The 27,742-nt window shown below is 39.1% G+C and overlaps 1 protein-coding gene and 1 non-coding gene across 4 annotated transcripts in view; one reads left to right on the top strand and one right to left on the bottom strand.

The window, feature by feature from the left end:
• LOC149302957 (peroxisomal multifunctional enzyme type 2-like) overlaps nucleotides 1–23,326 on the top strand; it is an 88,736-nt gene extending 65,410 nt beyond the window's left edge. The window contains exons 16-23 of one of the 3 annotated variants that reach the window (XM_089481771.1): nucleotides 7,596–7,665; nucleotides 8,305–8,411; nucleotides 9,764–9,850; nucleotides 11,199–11,269; nucleotides 11,354–11,372; nucleotides 11,833–11,971; nucleotides 22,589–22,716; nucleotides 23,237–23,326. In XM_089481771.1, coding sequence (XP_089337897.1) covers nucleotides 7,596–7,665; nucleotides 8,305–8,411; nucleotides 9,764–9,850; nucleotides 11,199–11,269; nucleotides 11,354–11,372; nucleotides 11,833–11,971; nucleotides 22,589–22,716; nucleotides 23,237–23,326 — 711 coding nt within the window. Of the gene's footprint in view, nucleotides 1–7,595; nucleotides 7,666–8,304; nucleotides 8,412–9,763; nucleotides 9,851–11,198; nucleotides 11,289–11,353; nucleotides 11,373–11,832; nucleotides 11,972–22,588; nucleotides 22,717–23,236 lie in introns of all 3 variants that reach the window. The other 2 variants (XM_089481772.1, XM_089481770.1) reach the window with 2 other exon arrangements.
• On the bottom strand, nucleotides 15,647–15,776 carry LOC149302958 (small nucleolar RNA SNORA35). The gene has a single exon (XR_016272064.1). It is a non-coding gene; the product is annotated as a small nucleolar RNA SNORA35 (small nucleolar RNA).
• Nucleotides 23,327–27,742: the final 4,416 nt, after the last annotated feature.

Raw genomic sequence — 27,742 nt, 5'->3', positions numbered from 1 at the left:
CTTCATTCTTCCACTGTAACACAGCAGACTGCTCTTCTCCCTCATGCTCTTCTCCCTGTCACACAGTGACAAGCAACTGTTCCGTAAGAGCCCGCCCCCTTCAAAGGGGCGGGACGAAGAGCCTCAGTCAGTGATTGGCATGCCGGCAATCCATTAAGTGGCCAGCGGAGGCGGTTTTACAGCTGCTTTGAAACTGTCAGCCGCATCGGCTGCAATTGGAGCTTAGTGTGCCGGCACACTGGGAAATGTCACGGTTTCCCAATGGTATAGCGTTTCAATTGGGGGGGCACAGCATAATGTAGGGGGGCCATGGCCCCCCCTGGCGACGCCACTGTGCGCATGTATGAAGAGAACAGGAAAGTTAAAAATTGATATTTTCTGTTACCATCCCAATGCATCCGCATTGCAATCTAAAATATTCATACATTTTGTCGGCTGATGCGGCAGAGATGATTCTTCTCTTTTGTAGAATGTTAATTTGTATGTATTCTTTTTCTGTCAGCACCTTCATGTTCAAGAGTTTTCTTGAGGTTTGTAAAGCTCAAGGGGCAGAGAATCCTGTCAGTTTTTATATACTTCTTACCCATTGCCACAAGCTTATTTGTTTCTTCCAAGTAAATAAAAACACTCATAAAAAAAATCTGTATTGTGCTTATAATTTTATACACCAGATGCTCTTCCATAGTAGGATAGCTTTACTAAGTGTTTGTTTTTTTTGTTTTTGTTTTTTTTTGCATTAATTATAGAATAACTTTAGTCTTTTCATGTATGGTAACAAAACTACATTAGGAAACCGCAGGTGCTAAACTAGGGATCAGAAAGCAGAACTCCTGAATTAACAAAGCAACGACCACGTTGTGGCTATGAAATATCCTTAATTGTAAACTAAACACCTGTAAGGTACTTTTCCAAACACTTTGATAAATATAATAACGTGGTAATTAAATGTAAGACCGGGAAACATTGTTTTTTTTAAATCCTTCCCCAAAATAATGATTTAATCATGTCAACCTTTGCCCCAGCTTGTCTAATTTTGAAGGCACTGATCGGTTAGAAGAATTTTCTGTTGAAACATCAGATATTTTTTAATTCTGTGTTGTTTTTATGTAAGAAAATAATAAAATAAGAGTTCGGCGTAGGTTGCTTAGACAACATGATAAAACTATGAGCCAGAATTATTTAATATTATATATATATATATATATATATATATATATATATATATATGTCTATATATAATATTATAGTTCCCTCACTAGTCTGACAATGCACAAATCTCAGTGCTTTATTCAAACTTTTTTATCTCTGGCTGAATAACAGTCAACGTTTCACAAAGTGCATATTACTAGGGAGATTCATGAAAGTTGTTATGTAATATACTCTAATTTCATCTCTTCTTTAAAATCTGTTGAGAAGTGTAATAAAATGTACTGCAATATCATCATCTACAATGCAAACTTTTGCTTTCTTTTACTGTCTCTGTATAATTATCAAACTAGCTATTGAGATCAATAATGTTGATAAATATAATTAATGGTATACATCTGGCAATGGCTTTTTTTGGTTGGATCTAGTCATGGGGTAGATTCTGTATCAGATAATTTGGGGACTTTTTTGCTGTTTGGAAGCCCCAAATGCACATTACTGTAAATGCACCCAGGAGTGCTTTTGTGGTTGCACTGAGTTGTAAAGAGTCCTAACAATGAAATCAGTCCGGATATATTCCATGATTCATCATGGTATGTAATGTAGGGCATATCCGCATACCTGTTCCGAAGGGGTTCTGGTAGACAGAGATGATGAATGTCCTCTAGGGAGCTGTTGCCTTGCAGTCGTATAAAGAGTGATTTAGCTTGATAAATATTGCAATTTGCCTTCAAGGCAGGAGTTTGCCTGGGAGGTACTTAATGCTGTCGGTTTCTTAATCCATAGACGTTCTTGTGGTGCTGCTGTGTTTATGCTGCTGGACATGCCTATAAACTCAAAATACTGCTACTGGAAGTCCTTGTGCTCAGAGCAAACATGGAAAGTGGAATATGCCTCCTAGGAAGTGGGCATTGGCCATTATGTTAGTCTTGTTAAGCTATAAAAAGGGAAAATTAAATACCAATATCTTCTTCGCAAACATCATGAAACAGGGTACAAATGTAAACAGCAATGCAATAAAATTGTGTTGAGGGAAGCCCATCTCTCATCATATCGCAGGTACTTCCATTGGGCCAGTGGTAAAATCACTTGGTCATCAAGGACGAGAACTCTTATTCTCTCGTACAAGCTCTATGCCTGCTATAGACTACATGTCCTTTCTGTAAATACAGTAAATATAATATCTTCTAGATCTCTGAGGACTATCATTCCTCAATATCCTGCTTCTTTATACACTTTTACTCATTTTAAGGTATGACAACCTGTCGTGGACCAGACAAAAAAAATAAAAATATTTGCATTTAAGGGAATACCTGCTTAAGGCTAGGTTTCCACTTGGTTTTTTTTTGCTAAAAACGCCCATAAAAACGCCAATTCAGCCACACGGCGTTTTTTTTGTGAAAAAACGCTGCGGCCAGATGTTAGCTGTTCTTCAATAGGAAATCGCACAATGCCATATCCACTTGGCGTTTTTCTGTTTAGCGTTTTTTCAGTCCTCTTTGGCGTTTTTCTGCTTTTTTGGGCTCTGTGGCAGTTTTTCAAAATCGCAGCATGTTGATACTTGCGTTTTTTGCGAGGAAATCTTGGCGTTTTTCTCCAATAGAAGTCTATGGGAGAGAAAAAACGCCATGAAAAGCCATGTGGGTTTTTTGCCTTGGCGTTTTTTATGGCGTTTTTTTGCAGAGTTACAATGCAGAGGATGGACCCAGTATCTGTGTGTCCTACGAGAAATAGGCTGGAAACAAACAGTTTCACACAAAACAAAGTTCATATTGAATTTTACACCATTTGGAACAAACATGCCATTACAAACAAACCCAACTGGATCCTGCGTGCCAAAAGCAACAGCAAACAATTTGCACCATCATTTGGGGCCAATCTTCTTAGAGGAGCAGACATTCGGAATAAAGCAGGCCTTAGGCTAGGTTTCCACTTGGTTTTTTTTAGCTAAAAACGCCCATAAAAACGCCAATAGCGCCACCTGGCGTTTTTTTAGTGAAAAAACGCAGCAGCCAGATGTTAGCTGTTCTTCAATAGGAAATCGCAGAATGCCATATCCACTTGGCGTTTTTCTGTTTGGCGTTTTTTCAGTCCTCTTTGGCGTTTTTCTGCTTTTTTGGGCTCTGTGGCAGTTTTTCAAAATCGCAGCATGTTGACACTCTGGCGTTTTTTGCAAGGAAATCTTGGCGTTTTTCTCCAATAGAAGTCTATGGGAGAGAAAAAACGCCATGAAAAAGCCATGTGGGTTTATTGCCTTGGCGTTTTTTATGGCGTTTTTTCCACAGTTACAATGCAGAGGATGGACCCAGTATCTGTGTGTCCTACGAGAAATAGGCTGGAAACAAACAGTTTCACACAAAACAAAGTTCATATTGAATTCTACACCATTTGGAACAAACATGCCATTACAAACAAACATACGCGACGCATCAACTGGATCCTGCATGCCAAAAGCAACAGCAAACAATTTGCACCATCATTTGGGGCCAATCTTCCTAGAGGAGCAGACATTCGGAATAAAGCATGCCTTACAAACCACAGAAAAGTGACAAAAGGGTCCGCCGGGGCGTTTAAGTAGAACTCTACCAAGTAAATGACATCAGGGGGCAGATACTTGCCATTTATCCTAATCCCTTTTAGCTGGGTGAAACTTCTAACTTGTAAAGGCTGGAAAAACTGCCTAAGGTCAAAAAAAGCAATTTCCACAGAAAGGCTAAAACGCCAGAAAAAACTCCAGAAAAAAACGCCAAAACGCTGAAAAATGCAGTGGCAGTTTTCTTGGCGTTTTTCCATCAAGAAAAAAAACGCAGGACAAAAACCCAAGTGGAAACCTAGCCTTACAAACAACAGAAAAGAGACAAAAGGGTCCGCCAGGGCGTTTAAGTAGAACTCTACCAAGGAAATGACATCAGGGGGCAGATACTTGCCATTTATCCTAATCCCTTTTAGCTGGGTGAAACTTCTAACTTGTAAAGGCTGGAAAAACTGCCTAAGGTCAAAAAAAGCAATTTCCACAGGAAGGCTAAAACGCCAGAAAAAACGCCAAAACGCAGGAGAATGCAGTGGCAGTTTTCTTGGCGTTTCTCCTGGCGTTTTTCATCAAGAAAAAACGCAGGACAAAAACCCAAGTGGAAACCTAGCCTAAGACCCAGGAGAGTAAAATTAAAATATTTTTTTTCACTTTCACAAAAAAAACCCAACAAAACACAACTTAGAAAAAGCACAGATGCTATCTTTAAATTAGCTTTGCTTCTGACGTCTTGCAGGAGATTTCAGCATTTAGGGTTTTGTTTTCTTGAGACCGTAAAGTCATTCTTGCAGAGTAATTGATGTAAGTCTGTAATAAAATATGTTCATTGGCTCATGTGTAATAAAACAAAGAACATGTTAATCAATAAGACTCAATGCCTCCCATATTGCCACTTTTACTGCAGGAGAACCCCACGTAGAATGAGAATGCACCACACCCGGCTTTTTCTAATGCATTAAAATGAAAATGGACAGGTTTTTTAACCATTCAAGGTGCAGGAACATGCCAATATAAAGTGATGCTCACTCCTCTGGCACTGTTAGTGTTAAGTATATTTTAGTTGTTTGGGACAAATTAAAGTGGTCCTGTTAAAAACAAAAATGTGATTGACAGGTTCTGCTTACCTGAATTATGCCAGTGGTGGTTTCTGTTGTTTTCCAGTATGGCTGCCTTGGTCATCACCCAGATTGCCTTCTTCCAACAAATGCGCATAAAACAAAGCAAACATTTTTCTAGTTGGCAAATACAATCTATAGGTAAAAAAGTTACCCCTTAAAAAGTAACATCTCGTCAGTTTTGAATGACAGGTGCACTTGAAATGTTATGTTACCTCTTTTTATGCTTAGTATTATCCCAATTTGCCGAGGAGTCTGTGAGGTTAGATTCCAGTATTCCGGGAATTACTTAAATAAAAAGCCGTACCTTCTACTGTCAAAAGATCTAAAATAATTAGGTTTTACCAAAAAAAAATAATCTAATTTAGATAATAGGGAATTCTGCTTTATACTAAATTGTCTTAAATTAGCTGGAATAGACATGTAAGGGCAAGAAATACTGCTACTAATTGCATATTAAAACACTGATCACATTAGACAATGTCAAGAAAAAAGGGATTTTATCCTGTGCGCCCTGTGTAATTATTAGACTAGTCCGGTCACATAGCCAGTTGCGGTGCAGTCTCATGGTACTCTGTTGACAACGTGTATGCGCAGAAGTGTTACTTCTTGGCAAGAGATACCTTATTATTGCTTGGTGATAGAATAATGAAATTTGTTATGAAACATTGTGTAGTTACAGCCCCTGCTTAAAAAAAATGATATTTTGGGGCAGTTTGTCAGAAAAGGCTGTTGCAAGCCGTACTTCATTGGTTTAAAAGACATTTACATTACTTAGGGGTTGGTAGATGAGTGGAACAGCCTCCCAACAAACACAGTAAAGGCTAATACAGGGAATTGACACATTCCTGGGGTAGGCATATGTCTATCCTGACAAGACAAGACCAATTAATTGTTGATGGGAAAAATGGGCAGGCTAGATGGGTCGAATAGTTCTTATGAGCTGTCAAAAGGTTGCAATGGTATTTTATTGTATTGCATAAGCAACAACCAAACACGGTGAGCTTCCGCCGTGACAAGAGCTATGTTGGCCCTGCATAATGCATAGCTGATATAGGGAGTCCTCTTAAAGTCATCTTACTGGTTTAACTATAAATGTTTGCAGGAGCATCTCACACAGGTTAGCCCTTCATCATGCATAGTATTGTCAATGACATGCAATGTTTCTCGGTTCAATGGCTAGACCTCTTTAGTCGAAGTAGTATCAATTCAGGGTCTTGCCTTTTAATGAAGTGAACTGAAGGCTATAATAATGTAAAAGAAGCATCCATCTGACATTCTCAGATACCATTTTATCAGGTTTGTCTTGAGTATCAATTGCTAGAAGGGTATGGCGTGCTGCAGCTCATTGGCATTTAAAGGATGAATATTCCCGGTCATATCTGGTAACTGTAGATTTACTGAAGTATGAATAATGCATATTCTTTATACCTTTTCTGCTAAGTAATGCAGAAAGCCACCAGTAAAAATAGATTTAATTCCTTATTGGTACTGTACTGAATTAATACAGCCACTTTCAGAGTACGATTCATTTCTTAGATACTAAGAAATGATACTTAGATACTAAGAAAGGACCAAGGCACACATTTTTGGCTACTGCAGACACTAGAGTTCATCTGTCGTTATAAAAATGGGCCTTTGTTAGATTAAATTATTTTATGCATACATTTTTAAATTATATAATAAATATATAAATAATATATGTGTGATTATGTATTTATGGTGTAATACACACTACACCCATCCATGTCTCTCGATCACCATGGAATCACTCAAGGACCTGCTGCTTACTGTGGTATGGATGCAGCCTATAAAAAAATATATATATATTTTTTAAGTGACACATACACACTACTATGAAGTAGTCCACAAGCCCTGATGTGAATATCGGGGCCAAGTGTGGGCTCATGTGTTTGTATATACAAAGCAGCAGATGTCAAATACTGACTTGAGCCTGTAAGTGAACCTTGCCAGCCGTAAATACAAATGACTGTCAGTGCCATCTGGTGGCCTGTTAACTTGTAATGGAAGGGTGTTTTCATTTACTGAGAGGATGGTAGATACATGGAACAGCCATCAGATATCAGTCATCAGAACTGGTAGAGGCTAATACAGTAAGGGAGTTTAAACATCCATGGGGTAGATATAAATCTGTCTTGAATCTTAGACAAGATCAAGAACTGATTAAGAGCCGAGTCTTGCATCAAGAGAAATGAGAATGTTGGATGGACTGAGTGCTTCTTATCCTCCGTCAAATTATGTTTCTACATTAAGAGCCTTTTTTCCATATTCGACGAAGGCAACAATTTCACATCACCATCCTTGCATCAATTATAAAGCCGGGTTGTGGAAGATGGGCCATGAATTAGACAGTACTTCTACCTGTTCATCTCCACAAGCATAGAAAATGACTTTGCAAAGGAAGTTTACACTTTGAGGAAGAGTGTTTTTGGAGGCTGCTTTTAGTGTGGGGAAGTATTTATTGTTCATTTGGTTTTATTGCACGTGGAATATCGGTTCTTTTTCTGCTTTGCAAAGGATGACCCTGAGTCATATCCTTGTTACAAATGAACCTATTTTATTGTTAAAAAAATAAGTAAAAAAATCATGCCACTCAGTTAGAACAGTCATTTTTATTAATACTATAGTTTGGGTATCCATTTATCTGCGTGTAGCTTCCATTAATGCTAATTACGCTATTGTTTTTAAAATGCATCACACAGAATGCTGTCAGCTACTTACAATACATCCGTGTTGCTCGCCTTCATAATAAACATTCATGTCCCTGTCCCTTCCTCCTACAGGCTGCCCTCTACCGTCTCAGCGGCGACTGGAATCCATTACACATCGACCCCAGTTTTGCCGCAGTTGGTGGTAAGCATCCATGAATAAGAATTAATTAATGCCAGCCATTATTTAGAATGTTACAATATATCAGGGCACTTGACAATCAAGTGAATTTCCTTAACATTCAAGCTTTTCCTAATTTGAATATTGTTTCCAGATGAATTACTATCATAACGAATCCTTTATCACCAATAACCGCATAAACGTTATACTTCCTTTATCGAAAATAAAGTGCTAAAATGCCACACCTAGAAACAGCTACAGGCCAATTATTGGTTCTCTTGTGCATGAACTCATGATGTCATAACGTAAACTATTACATAAGGGAAGGCACATTCTGTATTTGTCTGTTTTTTTCCTCTCTAGCTTTGTTTATACGGTATACACATGCTTTCTGTAATTACTGCGGATCAAAAACCAATAAACATTATGACATCCTATAAACCACTTTTGCATTTAGCATGGGAGTGTAAATAGATTTTTGTATTTAATACCCTTGTAATATTTGTAAGTGGTTTAAGCTTAGTATATAACCCAGATAAATGGACCATAACAAATGACATCAGGTTTATTTGGTGTATATGATATCGGAGTTGTGTGCTCCTAACATTGTATGAAGCAATATTTGAGAATAAAAATGCTTCTTTCAACGGTTCCACTTCGCAGGATTTCAAAGACCCATATTGCACGGACTCTGCACTTTTGGATTTTCTGCTCGGCATGCTCTGAAACACTTTGCAAATAATGATGTAACTAAGTTTAAGGCTATGAAGGTACTTTTTATTTCTTTGATATATGTATTTTTTTTGTTATGCAACTATTAGAGTGATTTATTATAAAGAAAAAGAAAGGAAGAAAGAAACATGTGCTTGTACGCAGTTAAATGCACCAAGAGAATTCAGATTTCCTAGAAAATGTCTGAAATGGAAATAGGATTAATTTCATTTTATTGACTCAAAATAAAAAATAAAAAAAACCCAAAAAACGGTGACATAGAAACTATTTGCAGACATAGAAGAACTACATCCCCAGCTTGTGTCAAAGGAATTGCATTATTCAAAAAAGGTTTGCTAATTAGGTGAAATGCTTTCTCCCGGTTTTCTCTTCTTTAGCAATCTGTACTTGGTACATATTTCATGTAACCTCTTCTCCCTGACATAAGAAGTTTTTTTTTAACTATAATTTACAATTCTATCTTTAGAACCGTAGTTTTGAGGTTTATTTTTTCTAACAGGGAACATTTAACAATAAAGCACAATGTGTGCAGAGTTTGAGCGTCCATTTGGTACCAAGCCTCTCTTAGCTGAGCTGTGTTATATTGTGACTGTGCTGCTGTCAACCTGAGATGTGTCAGAGATGTGCCACATCTAAACACGTGCTAGCCAAATGTCTGGTAAACGGATATGTTAAGGTTATGTACATATCAGGCCTTCACAAATCCGGTGACTGTGGCTCCTGGATCTTTAGATGCAGGTCCTAAGTTTTTTGTGCCATTATATATTGATCTCTATTTTTGTACTTTGTTCTGGCTCCTAAAATAAATATCGGGCTAGGTCCCAGATTAGGTCTGTGAGGCTCCTATCCTCTCCAGCCCAGGTATACATCTTCCAACTTCCATCACTGGCACCGGTCCTTATCATGCTGCCCATGACTTCCAGAAAGCATTGTTTGCTGGGTCTGTGTGCTTATCCAGCTTTTTACTAATTGATGAATTATGTATACCACAGCATTCACTTATTTATGGATAAATGAATGACCCCTTAAAAGAGGATTGCAAAATGTCATTACTACACAGTATTGCCTGTAAGGTTTTTTTGGTCTTTAGGGACCACCCAAAATTCAGTCAAATATTAGCATCCATTAATAAACCTGGCATTTGGGAGTATTTGCAATGTAAAGATACCAAAAATGTGCCTAAAATTCAACGAATTACTATCTTTCTTAATTCCATAACCATTAATATGCATTATTAAGAAGTGGTCCAGAAGCAGCCACAGAAGTTGTCTCTGGGTATATCAAGAATAAAACTGTTTGGATAATAAATTGTCAGAAGCCCTGCGTTTAGCAAAAGAAGTACACTTACAAAGTATTATGAGTTTTTTGTTTTGTTCTTTCTTCCTTCAAGGTACGCTTTGCAAAACCTGTCTTGCCTGGACAAACACTACAAACTGAAATGTGGAAAGAAGGCAATAGAATTTACCTTCAGACCAAGGTTAGCACACAAGACACTAGAGCTTCTTTTATAGAATGTACTTTCACTCCTATAAGATGAATATTCTAGCGCTGTAGAATTGTCTTAAAGCACTTGTTTTGTATTGAGATGTGTTTGTATTTTGATTCAGAGCAGCATTTAACATTCTTTTGTTGTTCTGACATTGCTGCACTTCATATAACATTTCCATTAGGCTATTTCTTCTGGTGCAAATAATAATAATTTACAAGTCAAGGTCTAAATATATAAGTAACACTTATGTTGCTGTACTATAAAGCAATGTCATATAATCATATGTACTTTAGTCCATCTGCATTGCGAGTTGCATATATTTGAAATCAGGGCCTGCCCGACAATGGAGCCGAGTGGGGCAACCGCTCCAGGCGGCACTTTTGAAGGGGCGGCACTTCGCCGCCCCAAGCCCTTTTTATTTTTTTTTTATTTTTTTAAAGCGAAGAGAGAGAAAGGGGCGCCGAGTGGTTTTCGCTTACCAAGCTATCAGTACCCGCTCGGCGCACCTCTCTCTCTCTCCTCTGCGGCGAGTCTTCCTGTTCGGTCTCGCTGTTCGGTGCCCGAGACCGAACAGGGAGACTCGCCGCAGGACTGCTGAAAGATAAGTACAAGGGGTGGGGGGGTAGATAATGGGGGGGGCGACATTTTAAAATTCGCCCCAGGCGGCATTTTGCCTTGGGCCGGCCCTGTTTGAAATGTAGACTAAAGAGATAATGTTACGTCATTACAGAGTGAAATCTGGAATTATTCACGTTCATTTATTGCAGCATTTTGCCTGTTTTAAGATAGTTCTTCAGATTTTAGAACCTTAGATTTAACGGCGTCCAACCCCTGAATTACAGACGGTGTTTCGTTTTATTGGATTTACAATGGGTAATATTACAAATCTTTTGTTATAGGGTGTGCTGCGTAATGATAGTTTTCCTGCTTTAGAGTAAACATTGAACAATATACTCGCATGAACAAAGTTCAATTAGCGGATATTGTGTTTTTTTATCAACATTGATTCAAAGCCACAGTTAAAAACCACTTTGGGATGTTTGTTTTTTGTCAATAAACACATCTACATTTGCTGAACAAATCATTAAAGATGTCTGAAAGACATCTGACCTTTATACCATTGAATGATGTCAAAGTTTCCTTCCAAGGGATAAAGATTATTGATCTCTTTGTGGATAGGATAAGACATGTCATGAAATGTCAGTGAGGATGACTTCAGCTAACATAAAGTAAACTGAAATGACCATTTTCTTACTACTTTATCCAAGAGGAAGGGGATGTAAAAATTGATGGAAGATTTTTCTCTCATTTTGTGTTTTTTGTTTTTTTTTTGTAGGTAAAAGAGACTGGGGCAATTGCCATTACAGGGGCTTATGTAGACCTTACATCAACTGTTAGTACCCTGGAGTCCAAAGAAATAGTTCAGGTGAGAAACATTTTAGAAATAATTAGCATTGTCTTTTAATAACTACTTGAATATGTTTGGGGCAGTAAGGAACCGCAAATAAAAGTAAGAGCATTAATAAAAATGTAAAAACCATGGATTTTATGTAATAGGCAAACACATCATGGAATATAAATGTACTACATAGATACTATTCAGTTGAACTAAATTCCACTTAATATCTGATTTCCCTTCCCTTTCCTTTTGTATTGATGGGCGAGACAAGATTGGCTTAAACCCAATGCCTGATTGACTGAGCTTGACCAGAAAAGGTGAACCAGTGCCTTGCCAGCTCAGATGTCTCCCCTTTTTGGTCCTCGCAAGTGTTCTCCTTAAATTGCAGGCATGTCTGGTTTGTCACATTCTGCTCCACTGGCTGGCTCGCTAACCTGTATACTTTTTTCAGCCGTTCTACAAGGTGCACTTGATGCTTCTTCTTATATTTGTTTTTTTTTTTTTTTTTACATGTACAGTTATTGCCAATCAATTAATTTTCTAGGTATTAAATGCTGCCTTTTCTTTCTAGGCCGTAGGACTTCAGAGTGACCTTGTGTTTGACGAGATTAGTCGCCGTATCAAAGATGCCGGAGATCAGCTGGTTAAGAAAGTAAATGCAATCTTTCAGTGGGACATTACCAAAGATGGGAAAACTGTGGCCGAATGGAGTAAGTGTGGAATTATAAATCTCATAGTATGAACACGCTCATTTTACTATGTAAAAAACAAACTTCCTTCCATTGGCCAATACAATCATTAATGATTAACTGATGGATTGCGCTCAATGTTAGCTCTGTGTAAATTGACACTCACTGAAGTGGGAGAGTGGAAAGTGTGCAATTCTACAAAGATCCAAAATACAAGACAGTTCAAGTCTTTTTGAGATGAGTTGCAATGTAAATCAGTCCTTATTGTACAGTCTGCCAACCACCAGGGACAAAACTCTGAAAAATACAAATTGTGTTTTTATCAAGTAATACACGCATTAATCCTTCTGCGAAGATCGACTTATCTTGTGGTTATAGGAATTTGTCACTCTGTAGAGTTTATACTTATAAACTAGGCTAAACATTAACCAGTGTCCATCCACATATTAGAAATGAGACAGAATGACAGAGCATTTGTATTCTGTTTTATGTATTCTGTATTTTATTTATTTATTTACCTAAATCACCATACTTTATTTACTGATGTGTGCCAAACCATCCTCTCAACATTTAGCTTGGTATGTATGAAAATGTTGAGCTTTGAAATTCACACTTGCTGAACATTTCCCAGGTTTGTGGTATAAATTAGAGCGGCTTGCTCTACATTTTTGCATGAAGAATAGAGTGAAGTGCGAGGAATGGCAGGAAACATGACTATTAGATGCACCTTTGGCTACCACATACCCAAAATGTGTATAGAAACAGAAATTGTAAATTATGCGTTAGTTACATTAGTCTCTATTGAGGCTGCCCCTAGTCACCTGTTTTCTAAAGCAATATTGTCCATTTTCACCATTTACAAGATTGGGATTGTTAAAAAAAAATAAAATTCTATTTTATGAATCTTGCTGTAATTATTGAATAACATTTACTGTATGAATATATATATACACACACACACACACACACACACACACACTTATGCTATCAATAACCACTAACTATTGAGTGTAAAGTCATATTCCACACTCCTTGTTTTCTGCAATTAACAATATTTTTTAAGAGAGGCTAAACAAACTAACAATACATATACAAATTACTATAAATTAGTATATGCTGTTACCAAACTATCTATTCATTGATTGAATGGAAATAACAAAGACACAGCAGGATAAGCCTGTAAACACGTGATACAATTACCACTCCCTTGTGATCATCTCCACGCAGACTCAGAGAGAGAGAGAGAGTTGGCAGGACTTTATAAACACAATAAGTCCTCCTTCTGCTGGACGCTCCCCTGGTAACCTATCTTCTCCAGTGACCCTTAGAGACCAAGGTGATAGAAAAGGGAAAGGACATTGCACTGGGGGAGGGAGTGGAAGGTGACCAAATGTCCTAACTGATTTGCCATGTGCTCTGCAGAGAAAATCTCCATTAATGTTTGAGACCATTTTATGGTGTTGTATAGAGAGGCTTTGCCCATTGGATCTCTGCATCAGAACACCATTTCACTTCATTGGCATACAGTTGGTTGTCAGTCATGCCTTCCGTTTTACAGGGATGTACCCTACTTTTAATAATGGCAACATGCAACTTAATCTCCTAAGAAAAAAAACATGGTGGTGTCATCCATGCATATTCAACTGAGCTAGCAAAATAACCAATGCATTTTTGTTCTGACTCTGGGGTGTCTTTGGTAACCTGCACATGGGTATTTCAGGCTAACACTGAAATAGTTGTATATATATATTTGTGTAATAAATGGAGTATATGTGGTTAGGGCAAAAAGCAAATAAAATACACAACAGATAGTATTGGGTTTCTATAAAAGGTTCACCTGTTAAGTGTTATATCTGCCTTTAGCCTTTTTTTATGTGTTTTGGAAATTTAACATTTGTCTTCCTGACAACAGAACCGTTGTTTTTAATCTGCTAGTCCGAGTTCCTTTTTTCCTAGTATTTCATCAGGTTTAATTTCAGAAAAAAATACCCCGAAATATTAAATCTCTTAGGAATTTTGAGAACAGTGCTTATCATTATCCCTTGGGTGATCCTGCTGGGCTTTTTCCATTATTAAATTTGTTGCTCAGCTACGTTGCCTTGTCTTTTAATCTATGGTATGTCATTTTTTCCCCCTTCCTCTTTGTTGATGTTCCAGACACCACTACTGACAGGACTAGAAACAATCCAGGCCCTTCAGCTCATCCCTGTCATGGCTGATGACTTTAGCTCTGGGATGTACAGCTAATGTCCTTTAGCACAGAGTTATAGCAGAAAGTAATAGTGTATGATTCCATATTGTCGTTGCTTTTCCTCATTATACTTTATCTTCTCCGTTACTACAGTCAGTCGTTTTAATGTTTTGTTGCCTCTTGCTGGAATGTTAACCAGTGTTAATGGGTCTATAGAGTGAACCAAGATAAAAGAAGCCAAAATAAGTTGCACAAAATTTGTTGGACACATTTTACGACTTGAGTTCTTTGTTATCTACAGTTACACATCACTTCTAAAGCTCCTTGGTTTACTGTAACAAAATATTTGTTGCTAAAAATCTGAAATATTGTACGGAACAACAATGGTTAAAAAGTTTTTCTCCATGTGTGATATTGCATTGGGACCCTGCCATGTCTCTAAATAGACCCTTAAGAGACATAGTACAGCTGTGCGGTAACACATATATGTTTAAAACGGGAACTGTTGCTGACATAGCTTTTAGTTTAACGTGTGGTTTGGGGGCCAACATACTAAACATTGCAATTAGAGTTTAGTTAGGAACCTTTACTAAAATATTACCAAATAATTCCCAACAAATAGTGGAATGCGTTGATTTATGCAAAAGTATTCTCTCTTTAACCCCTTCGTGACAAAGGCTGATTTTACTTTTTGTACCCTTCGTGACAATGGCTGTTTTATCGTTTCTGCGGTGTTTGTGTTTAGCTGTAATTTTCTCTTAACCCATTTACTAAACCCACACAAGTTATATATTGTTTTTTTCAGGACAAGAAGGGCTTTCTTCAGACACCAAAATTTTTTTCATATGATGTAATTTCCTATAATAAAAATAATAAAATATGACGAAAAATTGAAAAAAAAACACATTTTCTCACTTTTATTTGAAAAATCTTTTATTCATCATAAAAAACTACTGAAAAAACCTGCTAAATAGATTCTACTATTTGTCCCGAGTTTAGAAATACCCAATGTTTTTATGTTTTTTTGCTTTCTTCTACACGTTATGGGGCAATAAGTACAAGTAGCGTTTTGCTAATTCAAAACCATTTTTCTCTGAATCTGGTAATTCTGTCTCTATGTGGTATTTGGGGCATCTTTGAAGCCAGCAAATTAAATTTACCCCACCAAACCATATATTTTTGAAAACTAGACACCCCAGGGTATTTTAGATGCTGATAGTTTAACCCTTTCCATGCACTAATCCTACCACCAACCCTTGTCAAAGTTTGGGATAGTAATTGTTTTTGGTGTTTTTTTCACATACTTTGTACTTCAGGTGTGAAATTACAGCTCCTGGTATATGTTGCGGTCACACAACACCCAGATATGTGTCCAGCAACATCTCCTGAGTACATTGATACCCCACATGCATGGGTTTGTCAGATTGTTTGGGGGCAAAAGGGCCACGTTTGGAACATGAGCAATTCAAATTCAGTAGGAATTTTACATCTGGGTAAAGAAAAATGCTTGTACCCAACTATCAGTAGGGACAGGTTACAAGAAAGCCTGGCCTATCTCCAAGAAGGGATTTGATCTAGCACCTTAAGTGGTCCCTCATGCCACGGAATGGACACAGGGGTCACTTGACAGTGCAAATAAAAACGCTTAAAAATGGTGGAGCAAATAAAAGCTAAAAAACAGTAAATGTAACAAAAAATTAAAAAAAAATACAAAAATGGAGCAGGAACAAAAAAAAAATAAAAAATGGGAAACTGTGTGATACAGCTTGAAGCAGTCACCGACACAGAGTGCAGGTTTTCCAGGGCAATCTGGACAGTAAAATGTGGTGTCCTTTCTTTGCCCCCTGCTGTAGCATACCCTGCATCTCTTTTGGGGATTCTGCTTCTTTGCTGTAGGGGGGATTTTAAAAATAAAATGGGTAGCCCCAATTCTGTTGGTTCCCATCACTACTTGGGGACCAGGTGCATCACGGTACAAGATACCTGAAATTACTTCGAGCTGAAACTGCAAAAAAGACAGCTTCAGCCCAGTGTCTGCTTTTTTGTGCAGCAAAAAAGCGTTATAGGTTGCAATTTGCATTAGATAAATTGCAACCTTCTTGTACCAGGCCTTTGTCTTCCTCATAATGAGGTAGGGCTGTAGGAGTTGATCTGACAGATCAACTCCACCCATGTGCTTGTTATAGGCCCTGATGCACACTGGCTTTGTAGTGACCCCAGCTCTGCCACGGACAGAAACCTCCACGGTTCTCTCATCGTGGATGGTGCTCAGCATGCACACCTCTTTTCTGTCCTTGAACTTCAATGCCAAAAGCTCCTCTTGGCGTAGAGCTGAGGTCTCCCCCTTTCCTAGCCGGGTTCGTACCAGGCGTTGTGGGAAACCCAAGCGGTTCTTTTTTATAGAACCGCAAGCTACCGTATCGAAACAATACAGCAGCTTGAACAAAGGGACGCTTGTATAGAAGTTATCTACATACAAGTGGTAGCCTTTGTTCATAAGGGGGAATATTAGGTCCCAAACAATCTTGGCACTGGTGCCCAGATGATCTGGGCAACCTGGAGGGTCAAGGTAGCTATCCTTACCCTCGTATACCCGGAAGGCATGAGTATATCCTGTCTCGCTCTCGCAGAGCTTATACACCTTCACTCCATACCTGGAGCGCTTGGAAGGAATATACTGCTTGAATCCCAACCTTCCTTTATATTTCATTAGGGATTCATCCACGCAGATATTCTTTCCAGGTGTATAAACCTCTGGAAACCTGGCAGCGAGATGGGTAATCAGGGGGCGGATTTTGTACAGCCTATCAAACTGGGGGTCCTCCTTAGGGGGGCACAGGCTGTTGTCGCTAAAATGCATGAAACGAAGAATCATTTCATACCTTTGCCTAGTTATAGTTTGGGCAAAAATGGGGGTACTAAAGATGGGGCTGGTGCTCCAGTAGGAGCGGATGGAGGGCTTTTTTATAATGCCCATTAACATTGTGAGTGCCCAGAATTTAAGAAATTCTGGCACGTCAATGGGAGTCCATGGCTGTTTTGCCCAAAAAGAATTAGGGCTAGCAGCACGGTGCTGCTGGGCATAAATGTTTGTTTGTGTGACAATGTCTCCCAAGACATCGTCTCCCAAAAAAACCTGCACAAATTGCAGTGGAGTGAATCCTGTAACATCAATATTGATGCCAGGAATTCCAGAAAAAGGAGGGATAGCTGGCTTGTACCTATTAGGCGCTACCCATGCCTCTGGTGCACTGCCACGACTACGTGTGGTAGGCGTCCTAACAGCCACAGATACATCACTAGATGTATCTGTGAACTGACCAACGTCAAAATCTGACGCTGTATCAGTGGCCTCAGAATCTGTGGCCAAAAAGGCATACGCCTCCTCAGCCGTATACCGCTGCATGGTAAAAATTGCAGCAAAAATAGTGGGGAAGGAAAGGGTTAATGGCTATAATAAAAAATAAAAAAAAACCTAAAAAAAAGTAAAAAAAGTAAAAAAAACATGTAAAAAAAAACAAAAAACCAAAAACAATTGCCACTATGCAAGATCACTGTTTATGCAGTGATCAATGGCAATGAAGGGGTTAATATTATATGGGTGGCTCTTATAAGAGCCTTTGGATCAATATATATATATTTTTATTAGGGAATACCTGAAATACCAGAACACACCGATCTGTCTCTCTCCCTCACTAGAAGCAAGTGAAGGAGGGGGGCAGATCCAATACTGATCAAAGGCAATGTTTAGAAAACATTGCCTTTGATTTATCAAATCATGATCACTCTTATGAGTGATCTGACCACTAGGGGTGTTATTCACTGGATGTCCATGACATCCAGCAACACCCCCCCGATGATGTCAGCAGGCTCCGCCCCCCGGCTTGATGGGCGCCGCCATCTTGAAACACCGCGTGTGTTTCGAAGACACCGGCACCGGGAAGGTAAGTTGAGCATTTAGGAAGCGATCGCGAGTCGCTTCCTTTGCTAAACAGGTGTTGCAAAGATGCCTCGATACTGAGGCATCTTAGCAACACCAGCTAAGCAAAGGAAGCGACTCGCGATCGCTTCCTAAACCCGTTTTTCGGCGGCGGGCGCCGCCATGTTTGAAAGACGTGCAGTCTTTCAAACATGTTTTTTTTTTGCTCCTAGGAGCGATCGGGGGGGGGGCGGGAATGTTTTTTTTGGTGTTGCTCAATGCCTCGATGTCGAGGCATTAGAGCAACACCGTTTGAGTGAAAAAATCGATCACGGATCGATTTTTTCACCCGTTTAAAGACGTGCCGGTCCTGGCACGTCAATTGTCATAATCGTCACGATTTTCAGTGACGTGCCCGGACCGGCAATTGTCACGAAGGGGTTAAAGGATGCTTCATGACAGTCTGGGTGTGAGGGTTTTGTGTCCATATCTTGATTAAACATTTAAAAATACCCTTACATCAGGGCTTGACAAATTTGTTGTGAATCTAGGCGCCAGGTAAAAAAGTTAGGAGCCAGGATTTTTTTAAACTAACAGTTCGTTAGGAGTGATCGGATCATCATCAGCCCACTTACTAAACTCACAGTGTTTGACCTGGAATTTTTATTATTAATTATTATTTTTTTTAACTCTTTCGATGCTGATGTTCCATTGGAGCACAGCATTGACTGATATTTAGTCCCCACAAGCTTGTGGGGAAAAATGTTAACCCCTGCAATGCCACGAATGTGTCATACACAAGTGTGGCATTGAAGGGGTTAACGCTGCACTGTCGCTCTCATGGAGCGATCAGGCAGCAGGGGGGTGTTGGGGCTGCTCTCCACACTCATGTGGAGACCAAAGAACCTTCTCCCCTGTCCCTGAAGCTGCCTCTGGCAGCTGGGACTCAATTGCTGGTCTATAGAGCAGCCATTGCAGGGATGGGAGTCTTTGATGACTGCTGTAGGCTTCCATGCCTACAGGAATCATCAAAGGGCTTGTGGGGGCTCGTTTTTGCTGTTGCTGGTCTGCCTGGAAGCTTCCAGGCAGACCACCAGCAGCAGAGCCCCGTACAAAACGGGAATTAACCCCTAAATGCCACGATCGCGGCATTGAAGGGGTTAACGCTGCACTGTCGCTCTCATGGAGCGATCAGGCAGCAGGGGGGTGTTGGGTCAGGTCCCCACACACAACCCCCTTCCCTGAAGCTGCCTGTGGCAGCTGATAACACGATTGCTGGTTTTGCAGCAACCGCGGTTTTAGCCTACAGGATCACTCCGTGGGAGGGATCTCAGGCTCGGGGGCGGGCTCTGAGTGGCTGTGCTGTCTGCCCAGACTCCTGGGCAGAGAGCAGCAGCGCCCCCGTGTGGTTACTCAGCCTCTTACATCCACATTTTTTTATGGATGTAAGAGGCTGACAAAACCTTGTCGAGCCCTGCCTTACATTTTAGGTATTTGTTCTGGACTATCTAAATCTTTATAAACACAGCCCCCTTTGAACATGTAAGCATGTTATTTACTGGATTATTTTATATACAAGTGAAATTTTTGGACAGCATATGTTTTCTGTATTAGTTTTCTGTATAGAGTAAAATGTGATGTAAGTTTTCAAGGTCAATTTTCTTAATGCCTGGGGGGGGGTCTTAAATGTTTACTCTATGTTACCTTTTAGTGGGCAAACATATTAATGAGCTCATACTGTCACATTGTCTCCAGATGTCAGGAATCTGAAGAAATAGATCTCTGAAGTCTTAAAAGCTTACATCATGTGCCATAACTATTCTGCTTAAAAAAAATCAGAGGGCAAAGCCAGATCGATTTACATTTTAAGAATATTTGCCCTTTTTACATGTGCCTCACTGAGACATCACAGATTAGTACCATTTGAGGTATAATATTATGTCAGACCTGCTGCAAAGTATGCCTCCCAACTATCCTGATTTAAATGACGCGGTTCTCCGTTTTTGGGCATCTGTCCCCCCGGGGCTGTACCTTTGTTCTGCTTTCGTGGCGGTTCGAGAGATCATGAGATTTCCCCTGTGTAGCCCAACAAGCTGTGAAATTGGTTGAGGCCTCTGGTTTTGGAGGACAGACCTTAATCACAGTTCCTACATGGCCTCCTTGTGTGTCACTGAAGCTGTGCAGCAGGATATGATGTCATATGCCAGTGTGCTACTTCATTGTGTTGTGAGGTAGTCCTGCCCTGGGTCCTACCTCTTGTCATGTCCCTTTAATAAAAAGGTGTCCCTTTCAGGCACCTGACACATTGATAGGTATGCAGAAAGTTTGGAATGGGGTCACTCAGTAGACTTTGAGAAGTTCACAAGACATGTGTTAATTGAAGCTGGAAGATGTTGAGGCTAGAGCAGCAGATGGATGTGTTGCTTGCATCGAATACAGTTTTCATAATTGTTAAGTATTCAGGCACGATTTATTTATATTGCAGCTATCAGTTTATGGGATGGGGGTGGAAAAACCAGCGCATTGCAATCTGTAATATTATGTTGCTGAGCAACCTAGTTGAAGTATGCAGTGTTCGCCTGAACGGATGCTGCAGAGTCAAGGTAACTAGAGCTAGTGATTCAGATGCTGATTTTAGGGTGAGTAATAGGTAAATATCCTTGACGAACATGGTGTGATCGTTGTTTAAGCATCATGTTAAATTAATACCAAAGCAGGAATCACCCCATTTTTCTGCTAAAAATAAGCACCTGAAATATTTGTTGTTGTAATTCTCTCTAAAACATGCAATTAACCATCTGAGATTGATAAGCAACGCCACCTGAAATCATTTCTGAAATGGCTTCCCTACTAAATCTGTCTCAGCCACCCGAGCTAATGACATTAAGCAAAAAAATATATCAGCCAAATAACATGTTTGCAGGTCTGGCATCTACTAAGGGCATTCAATGCCAATTTCTACTTCGTTCCTCAAGATCCCTCAAGTGAAGACTGCGTTGGAATTCTGCTGTCAACCCAAATGGACAATTGTAACATGTTTCCTGTCGTCTGTGACACTATTGTCCCAAATGGAGCTCCGCTTATAATGATGCAGCAAAAAGAACAAAAATTTAAAGCAGAGACAATCTGGAATGTGAATTGTGATAGTTCCCCTTCTAAATCTAAGAATGCGAATACCGTATATAAAGCCACGTGTCGGAGACTTTCGTGATTCGTTTGTGCTTTTGTCCCACTAACAGAAAGGTGGAATGAGCAATTGGTGTACTGATTTTAATAGCATGAAAAGATCGACTTTTGGAAGTGTTGTTATATGAAGGGAATAGGAGATGGGTAGATTGGACAAATAACATTAAATGGGCAACTTTTGGTGTTTTCTTATGTGTCTTTATGCTATTAATACAAGGTATCAGTGCATTTTAAAGATAATGTGTATCGTATATCTATTTTAATGATTTTTCTATGTTTAATCACATTTTTATCATTACTTTTACTGTGTGCTCCACATGAGTGGTTCTTTGAGGGCACCATACTGTCCCACAGATACATTATAACACTATGGTGTTTATTCACAAAAATGGGGAGTTGGTAGGTGGGTTTGCAGAAAATTTGAGACTATGCATTATAAGAGGTCGAAATCAATGAGCTTTTCCGGCTCTGCATTGTTTTATTGCTTAACTGATTTAGCTATAGATTGATTATGCAGTACAAACTTCATAATGTATAGTGTAGTTGGGCAACCCACCTGCCAGCTCCCACTAAGAAGCATGTGTCCATCACAGAGGATCATAAGATCATTCCTGACCACAGTCCTCATGGTTACTGCTGCCCAGGAGAGCTATGCTTCACCCAGTGGGACATTCTGGGACTCCATTGCTCTAGATGATTGATATCACTAAGACACAATTGATTTTTAGTGTATGTATATAGGTTACATTATAAAACACCATGTTGAAAGCTATAATATATCTAAAAGCCTGAGTTGTCACAACATTTTTCCATCAGAAGGGGAATCTGGTACCATGGCAGTCTTTTCTTTTCCCTCTCCTTTGGTTCAAATAGTAAAACCTTGGTTAGGTTGCTGATGTGAACATTAAAATTTCAGTGCACTGACAAACAGAAAAAAACCCTTCTAGTCCATGCTGCAACATTGGCGTGGGATTTGTTTTTCATTTATTGCCTTGTTCAGTGATTTTATAGTGTTTTCCTGATATGTTCCATCTCTCTTGTTCCGTCATTCCTACAATTGGCTTTTTCTTTTAGAAGCTTCAGCTAACTTTACAAGTTTTTTGTTTTGCTGTGATAGCTATTGTCTGAACGGCTGTGGAGTGTGCACTGTATCATTTTGTCTTGTAAGTGGCATTAAACCAACCAATCCAGTAGAGACATTTGCAAGAAGGTGACAGAATAGCTAGGCATACAAAGTTCTCTCTGTATTTTTTGGGAAATTACTAGGAAATGTTTGAGCATTTGGTTTGCAGGGATCATTTCAAGGCTACAGCATTTTAACTATTTTTTTTTTCTTTCAAAGCCATTGACTTAAAGAATGGATCTGGAGAGGTGTATCGTGGGAAAGTACGCGGACGTGCAGATACTACTTTTACTCTTTCAGACCAAGATTTTATGGAACTCGTTCTGGGAAAACTTAACCCACAAAAGGTAACTACAAGATTGCGGTTTATCACTGTATCAACCAGATGGGGGTTAACATTTTTATAAGAGAGTAAAATGCCCCCTTACATTCTACACTATTTGTTTCTTATTTTCTGAACTTTGGATTTGGGGTGAGAAAGGGGGGAGGGGCACATGGTTGTTTGGACACCTATTTTTACATTTTTAAATTAAAAAAAGAAAATTGATCACCCTTCCGATAAATGACAAAATCGACACATGCAATCCTTTTATAAGGGGGTTACCCAACACCCTGTCATCCGTTTTGTAGCAATTAAATGTAAAAAAGACATAACAGAAAGTTATGCTAAGGCATCAACATATAAATACATTATTTCCCTACCACCAAATCTGTACTAAAACTGCACTTTGCCTTTAAGCCTTAGTTAATGCAGATCAGCAATGGATCTTGAACAAAGCCATCCAAACAATACGTTTTTTTGGTTGCTAGAATGTGACTGCATAATTAAGCATACATTCATATTATGTTCATATTATTTTTATCTAGGCATTTTTCGCTGGCAAGCTCAAAGTAAAAGGCAATATCATGCTGAGCCAAAAACTTGAAACAATACTGAAAGACTATGCAAAGCTGTGAACATCAATAGTGAAGATGACCAGTGAAAGCTGACCCTCCCATCTTTGGAACAGAACACTGTGTTACAATGCTTAACGAGAATCAGAAGAAAAAATATCTAACCATGTGATTCAACTATAGTGTAATCTCTAATGTTTCATTATATTGAATGACTAATAAAATAGTTCAGGCTATGGAAGCACACCCATGTAACACTCAAAGGGTTAAACCATGTAACAATAACTACAGTTTTTTTTTTCTAATCTTGGCCTTAAATAAACTGTAACCAGTATAATTGTGTGTGTAAATACCATTTTCAATTAAAAATAAATAAATCTTAATTTTCACAGTGAGATCTTCAGTCTCTGGTTCATATGGTTACATAGTCCTGTACTTTTCTGTCTTTTTTTTTCCACCAATCCAGTTAAAAATATGTTCTAGTGCTAAAAGACAAGCTGTTCACTCAAATCATTGTCATGATTTTCATTTATTGCTTTGCTTTGTATTTTAGTGTTGGCCAAAGCAGATATCTAATAGCCTGTAAATCATGTGCCTCCTGCATTTAATGTGGGTACAGAGAATAGACAGACATTCTTTCCAAGGTTGTAGAAATGGATTAGAATCTCCAATATCCAAGACATAAAAAAAAATCAGTCTGATGTCACGGGTGCAGATCTTATAACCAATTCCATGCAGGTGATTATCATTCCAAGTCACTTGGACCAGGCTGCAAAGGACTGGACCTAATGATCCAAATGATTTCTAATCAATCTGTGACATGCTACGTATATGTAAAAAGAAAAAAAAAAAAGATTAATTTTGTATCTGTTAGGGTTAAATTTCATGATGATGCTTAAATATGAAAGTACATTTAGTTAGCTGCCATTAACCAGGGTTATATTGTGGTTCGTTTTTAAGGTTGATGCGTATGCTGTTGGGAATACCATATGCTAAGCACAAAACATTGGCAAGAATGACTAGTACTATTTACATGTAGTATGGTTAAAGTGAAATGCCAAGAATGCTCTTCACCTACCATTATAAACAAGACACTAAATGAGACACTAACATTATAGTGCTATGCACTATGGACAGGGCCGAGCCTAGGGTCACTGACGTGTGGGTGCAAAAAATTGTTGGCACTCCTAGGTGGGTATGGCAATATTGTTAACTTCCCCCTTAACAAAGATAACCAATCTAACCACACCTATTTTCTACTCCACCATGTAACACGTTACTTCCTTCCCACAGTTCCAGCTTTGCCCCAAACAGCTTGTCAGTGCCATTTTGGGCCCTAACAGGTTGTCCGTGATATATTTTCCCCCAAACAGCATTACACTAAATGTGTCGGTGTCATCTGCCGCTCTGACTTTAAAAAAGCCCCTGAGCAAGAGGGGCAAAGCCGTAGCTAATTATTTTTGCGCCCGAGGCAAGAACAGAAAATTGTGCCCCCCTCACTATATTTTTACTGAGGTTATTTTGAGTAAAGTAGATAAGGAGCAAGGAAATTTATAATATTAGAACTGCAGAGTTAAATAAATAAATAAAAATAGTAAAACAAATTTCCCCAAACCCAAATTACATCCACAAGACTTGCTCAGCACCCAGATTGCGCTAAGATGACTTGCCCCAGCACCCAGGTTGTGCTCAGTCATTGCCCTAGCACCCCTCTGTTTCTCACTATCAACCCCCTCTTTTCTTTTTCCTTGCTGAAGCCCTGGGATGGGAGCAAGAGTCCTCTGTCTCACTGTTCTATCGCGCTAAGTGTAGCTTCAGTATAGTGCAGGGATATGTGGTCATATTCCGGCACCCCACAAGAAGCGCCAGTACTGCGACTGAGACGGAGGCCATTGCAGCCAGGGCAGCGCAAGTTGCTGAAAACCTTTTCATGAGCGAGCGCTCGGCACCCCTCTCCTTCCTCCGCTCCCTGACGCTTCAGCAAGGCACCCACTATGGGGTATATTCACTATTCTGGGAATTTATAGAAGAGGTCAAAACCCTGGTCTCACTAGGCATTATGACGGGCTAAGCCCAGTGAATGTCTCTTGCAAAAAAGGTCAAAGCAGGCCCTTATAATGAATAGTTAAATCAGTGAGACGCTCTTTACATAGGGCCAGTTCAGCTTTTCTTGCAGTTCACTGGGGTTGACCTTTTCTAATGCATAGTGAAGGTAGCATTTTGCAATGTTCATCTGACCTGTGAACTGATTAGACCTAAATGTGACAGAACATGGCCAATCATATTATTATTATTATTATTATCCTTTATTTATATAGCGCCAACAGTTTACGCAGCGCTTAATACAATACATAAATTCAAGGGATATGACAAGACAAGAATTGACAGACTAAGACAAACCGATACATTTGGTGGAGAGAGCCCTGCTCGCAAGCTTACAATCTAGAGGGAGTCATAAAGCAGAACACTGGGTTATAAGTGTTGCACTTTAAAAAGTAAAGGTGAGGAATGATTAATGGTAACAGAGTTACTTAACCCCTTAAGGATGCAGCTATGTTAGATTTGAGGATGTGATGGGTTTGCAATTAACTTATACCAGATTCTGCCCCATCTTTCTGACACACCGTTTTTGACTGCATTGTACTTGAGTTTATAACATTCTATACGTTGACGTTGTCATTCTATATTTACATCTCATTAATATTGTGCTGTTTTTTTACCAAGACAAGTTTTGTTTTGTTTTAATCCTTTTCATTGATAACCTTTTTTTTTACATCCAATTACATTTCCATGTACATTTACATTACAATATTGACTATATTGATATTGCTCAAGTACAAGCTTGTGCAGTATCATGCCACTCAAGAACTTGTTAGGGCCTTAGCGCAATTCTTACCAAACCTACACCTCCTGTTCCACTCAAATTGTTAAGTACATAATTTGCAACCACACTAATTGCATTATATTAAAAGTTAATTACTTTCTTTGTCACCAATGCTAGTACTAACAACTTGCCTCAAATTTATGAGGGCACAAAATAAAGTTAATACAGAACTGCAAGAAGTCGGATCAAAGACATGAAAAGATTTATCAGCATTGGACAACAGTGTCTATTAGTTCAACAGCGACTGCATGCAGGTGGTAAGAAAATGCTAATTGCTAATTATAATGCTGGGTTGGACTCAACTTCCATATACTGGACTTTAGTAGTGATGTTGAGTTGATGAAAGTTTTTTTTAATGCTTTGTTAACCTGCCATTTGATTAAATGTTACGAAGAACAGAATTCCAGCTCTCAAATTTCACTTCACATTTTTAATGGGATTCATGATAGTAGAGGACTGCATGGGGATGCGGGTTCCACTGGTCCCCATCAAAAAAGCTTGCGGGTGTGGGTGTTTTTTGGGTGTTGCGGGCGGGAGTGGCCGGTCATATAATGTACCTGCGGGTCCCAGTAATCCCGCGCACTCCTGCAAGCCTGCCTTTGCGTTGGAGTATCTCTGAATGAGGGAATGAAATTATTAACTATCTCTAAAAGCTATGACAGAATGTTTGCGGGAGCAGGTGAGATTGGACACACATGTTGCGGGAGTGGAACACACACGTTGCGAGAGCGGGCGGTAATGATGAGAAATTCAGCGGGAATTAAGGGATTAAGAAAACAGTCCTGTGCAGGGCTGTACATGGTAGCATGTGAGTCCCCCATAACCAAAAAAATGGCATTAAAAAATGTTTTTCTTCTAGATCTCTTGTAACTGGTTTAGTGAATTTTCTCCTGCCTTATGTTGGGTAATAATGAAATAACCTTTGGCGGTATAGAACACCCCTATACAGCACATCCCATTAACATCTATGGGAGGCATGGAGCCCATCCTGTTAATCCCACCATTATGCCTATCTTGTCCCCCATCCCATTCCTGGAAGGATAGGGGGGTGTTAGCATTAAATACTATTTATAGCATGCCTTCCCCATTAGCATGGGGATTGGGGGGTAAAGTGTAGTTAAACCAACTGCAAAGGAACAGATTTTATCTTGCACTTCTTCTCCCTCCTTAAGATGCTTAAGTGTAAAAAATAAAATAAAAACGTTCTCGTAAGTAAGGAGACTCAAGGGCCATCCTAATTACTCAAAGAACCCATTTTTTTATTGTTTATTTTAACTGTTTTCTCTTTTATTTTGCAAGCTGTGTACAAAAGACAAGTTGGCTTTCCACTCACATATCCTCGCCTGCACATTTAAAGTATACTTGCATGTTATTATATCAGGGAGTATACAAATTGCTTTGAGAGTGTTAGAATGTGAAGATATAGGACTAAAATTGGGCCTAGTTAGTTGATTTAACTCTTAATTTAAACATATAGATATATGTTTACTATATCTTTACTTTCTGTGGTCCACACAGAACAAGTACATAAAATGATAACATTCTTAGAAAAGCCACCACTTCCTACACTGCATTGCTAATTATAATGCTGTCTG

This window comes from Sceloporus occidentalis, unplaced genomic scaffold (genome assembly GCF_023333645.1).
Source record: "Sceloporus occidentalis isolate IW3139 unplaced genomic scaffold, rSceOcc1.0.p SCAF_16, whole genome shotgun sequence".
Lineage (NCBI taxonomy): Eukaryota > Metazoa > Chordata > Lepidosauria > Squamata > Phrynosomatidae > Sceloporus > Sceloporus occidentalis.
Note: the sequence above shows the minus strand (reverse complement) of the source record. Positions and strands in the feature narration are given on the sequence as shown.